The sequence below is a fragment of the Belonocnema kinseyi genome, chromosome 6 (assembly GCF_010883055.1).
Source record: "Belonocnema kinseyi isolate 2016_QV_RU_SX_M_011 chromosome 6, B_treatae_v1, whole genome shotgun sequence".
Taxonomy (NCBI): domain Eukaryota; kingdom Metazoa; phylum Arthropoda; class Insecta; order Hymenoptera; family Cynipidae; genus Belonocnema; species Belonocnema kinseyi.
In genome coordinates, this window is record NC_046662.1 from 105,224,990 (window position 1) to 105,227,766 (window position 2,777).

The window sequence follows — 2,777 nt, forward strand, 5'->3', positions numbered from 1 at the left end:
GTCTTTGCTAGGGCATAAACGCATAAAATCACGATCTGCGCTTGCGCTATTCTTAGTTTCTTCCCGATTCCCCAAAATCAGACATTTTGCATTCGCTCTACAGGCGTAAAAAGGCACACTTTTTATGCAGGTATTAGGAAAAATAGTATCTCTTTACTTTGGAATTAGCTAACGGATTGCAAAATTATCGCTTTTTAGTTGTTTTTACAATATGATTTTCTTACATTATTTTGGTAATAAAGTTACTTTTGCTTATGTACAATAAAAATATGGAGAGTCCTGTATATATACGTCTGGCAAGATTTAATTACATTTTAAATTGTAGAAATGAGAACTTTCATATAAGACGTAACGCTTCAGGTGTAAAAATTATCCTTATCCTTGTAGGGGCGAGTGGAGCAAACAAAAAAGTCGAAAAATCCCATAAACTTAGTGGGTTCGATACGTATAGACATCCTGTATAAGTATAGTAATCATGCATGGAACGAGGGAGGTGTGTTCTAAAATGTCTGAAAAATGCGTGACATAATATGCGAACACCACCAATAAAGTTTTCCTTGATTTTAGAATGTATAATCAAATTTATAAATAAAACAATTTAATCAAATTATTCGACAAATAAGTAGTAAAAACGTGTCTAATTATTATGCCTGAATTTCAAAAATGTTTAATGTAAGCCGCAACCACTTTACATTAGATATAAATAAAAGTATAGATGCAACATAATAGATATTAAATCAAACAAAACGACTACGATACTATGACATTCAAAAAATTTTCGCAGAGTGAATTATCAGAATTTCAGCGGAAGACTGCCTTGAAAGAACATCCATCCTTTCTGGAAATTGCAGCTTTCTCGTTCTTTCCTGGATCCTTTTTGGTTGGACCCCAATTTAGCATGCGAAGGTACCAGGATTACGTCCATGGTCGTCTTATTGAAAGCGTACGTAGATTTTCACATGCAATTTAAATTATATTTAGAATGGTAATGTTAATTAATGTAACTTTTTTTTATGTCATTTAATTTTTGTCGGAAATTAATTTTAGAAGCCAGTGTCAAATATTCAAAAGCTACCTGACTGTATTATTCCTGGTATTCTGCGTACAAGCCTTGGTTTCATTTATGTAGGGATCTACCATCTTGGTTCACAATACTTCCCTGAAAAGTATTTGTTAAGCCATGCGTTTGACAAACTTAATTTTGTCCAACGATGTTTCGTTATTGGGATTTGGGGCCGTATCAACTTGTATAAATATATAAGCTGTTGGCTGATGACAGAAGGAGTGAGTCATATTATTATCATTAAGAAAATTGACTTTATATTTTCACTTGGACTACAAATGTGTTATTTTCTTGATTACAGGTTTGTACAGCTTTCGGATTGACGTACAATGGAAAAGATTCCAAGGGTCTTTCGAAATGGGATGGTTGTGCGAACGTCAAGTTACTAACTTTCGAAAATGCTACAGAATATGATCACTATATCCAGTCCTTCAACATTAACACAAACCATTGGAGTGCAGAATACATTTATAAAAGGTTGAAATTCCTCGGATCCAAGCTTTATAGTCAAGTAACGACCCTCGCATTTCTTGCTGTTTGGCATGGCTTCCATTCCGGGTACTACATGTGCTTCGTTATGGAGTTCATCATTATGTACTTCGAGAAAGATGTAAGATTTATTAATTTTTTATCAGAAATGAAGTAATTTATTCTTTTAATGATTGCATGGTAAAACTCTACTCAGTATCTCAAACTTGAACTCCATTATTCGCTATTTAAAAACACACTAGTAATTTTCATTTAAAAATACTTCACCTCAGGAAAGGGTTTTTATTTATTCTTGAAATCAAAAATCGAAGATTCGACTCTTGTTAACGTTTTTTCGCTCCACTCTAAAATCACAATTTTGTACCTTAATTTATGTTACCCTTCAAATCAATTTAAACTTAAAATTAAAGCCTGTATTAAGAATTATAAAATTTTAACGATGCGTTCAAATTGCAAGTAGGTTAATGGGTACAATACATGGCGACTTACAGAATTCTTCCAGTTTGATCATGTGTAAAAAAACACCATAGATGTCGAACGAAATTCTATAATACCCAGATAGAAGGTAAATTTGACGAAGATTCGAACAGCCGTAGTAAGTTAAGCATTTAAAGTAGTAGTAGATAATTTATATTTCCAAAAATTAATGATAATGGAAAAAATACAATGATTGGCCACGGCGACATAATGGTCAGCCTAGGCCAATGATTGTATGATTGGAGACATGAGGTTGAATAGATTACTAATTTTAGACGCACAGTAATTAGTCTATGAATTGTATAATGATTAGCCGGGGGCAAAACTGTTTTTGACATGCTTTCCACTTGTAGGTATTCATTGGTCCATACTCTCAGTTTGCCATAATCTTATTTTTGGCATAAAGTCACTCAATTTCAAAAACGTGAGCTTTTGAATACTAGGTCGAAATGTAACAAAAAAATCCTAAACTCTTTAACCAATTTCAAAGGTGTCATTTTTATCAATTCGTATTCTGCCGTACAAAATAAAAAGATACGTAAGTGACATTGCCGCTTAGAGTGATTCTCTTCAGCGTGAAAATGAAAAAGTCGACCTAAGCGGCGATGTCACTTATGTATCTTTTTAGTTTGTACGGCAGTATTGCCCCTCAGTTTGGAACAAAATGCGATTACATGGAAAAGGAAGATTATGCACTAATAAGTATAAACTATCATTTTCACTCATAATTCTTAAGACAAAGTGATAA

At 33.1% G+C, this 2,777-nt stretch overlaps 1 protein-coding gene across 1 annotated transcript in view; it reads left to right on the plus strand.

Moving 5' to 3' along the window:
- Positions 1-2,777, plus strand: part of LOC117175532 (lysophospholipid acyltransferase 5-like) — a 43,077-nt gene that overhangs the window by 37,429 nt on the left and 2,871 nt on the right. Inside the window, exons 2-4 of the mRNA XM_033365239.1 lie at positions 785-943; positions 1,048-1,284; positions 1,365-1,673. Coding sequence (XP_033221130.1) covers positions 785-943; positions 1,048-1,284; positions 1,365-1,673 — 705 coding nt within the window. The remainder of the gene's footprint in view (positions 1-784; positions 944-1,047; positions 1,285-1,364; positions 1,674-2,777) is intronic.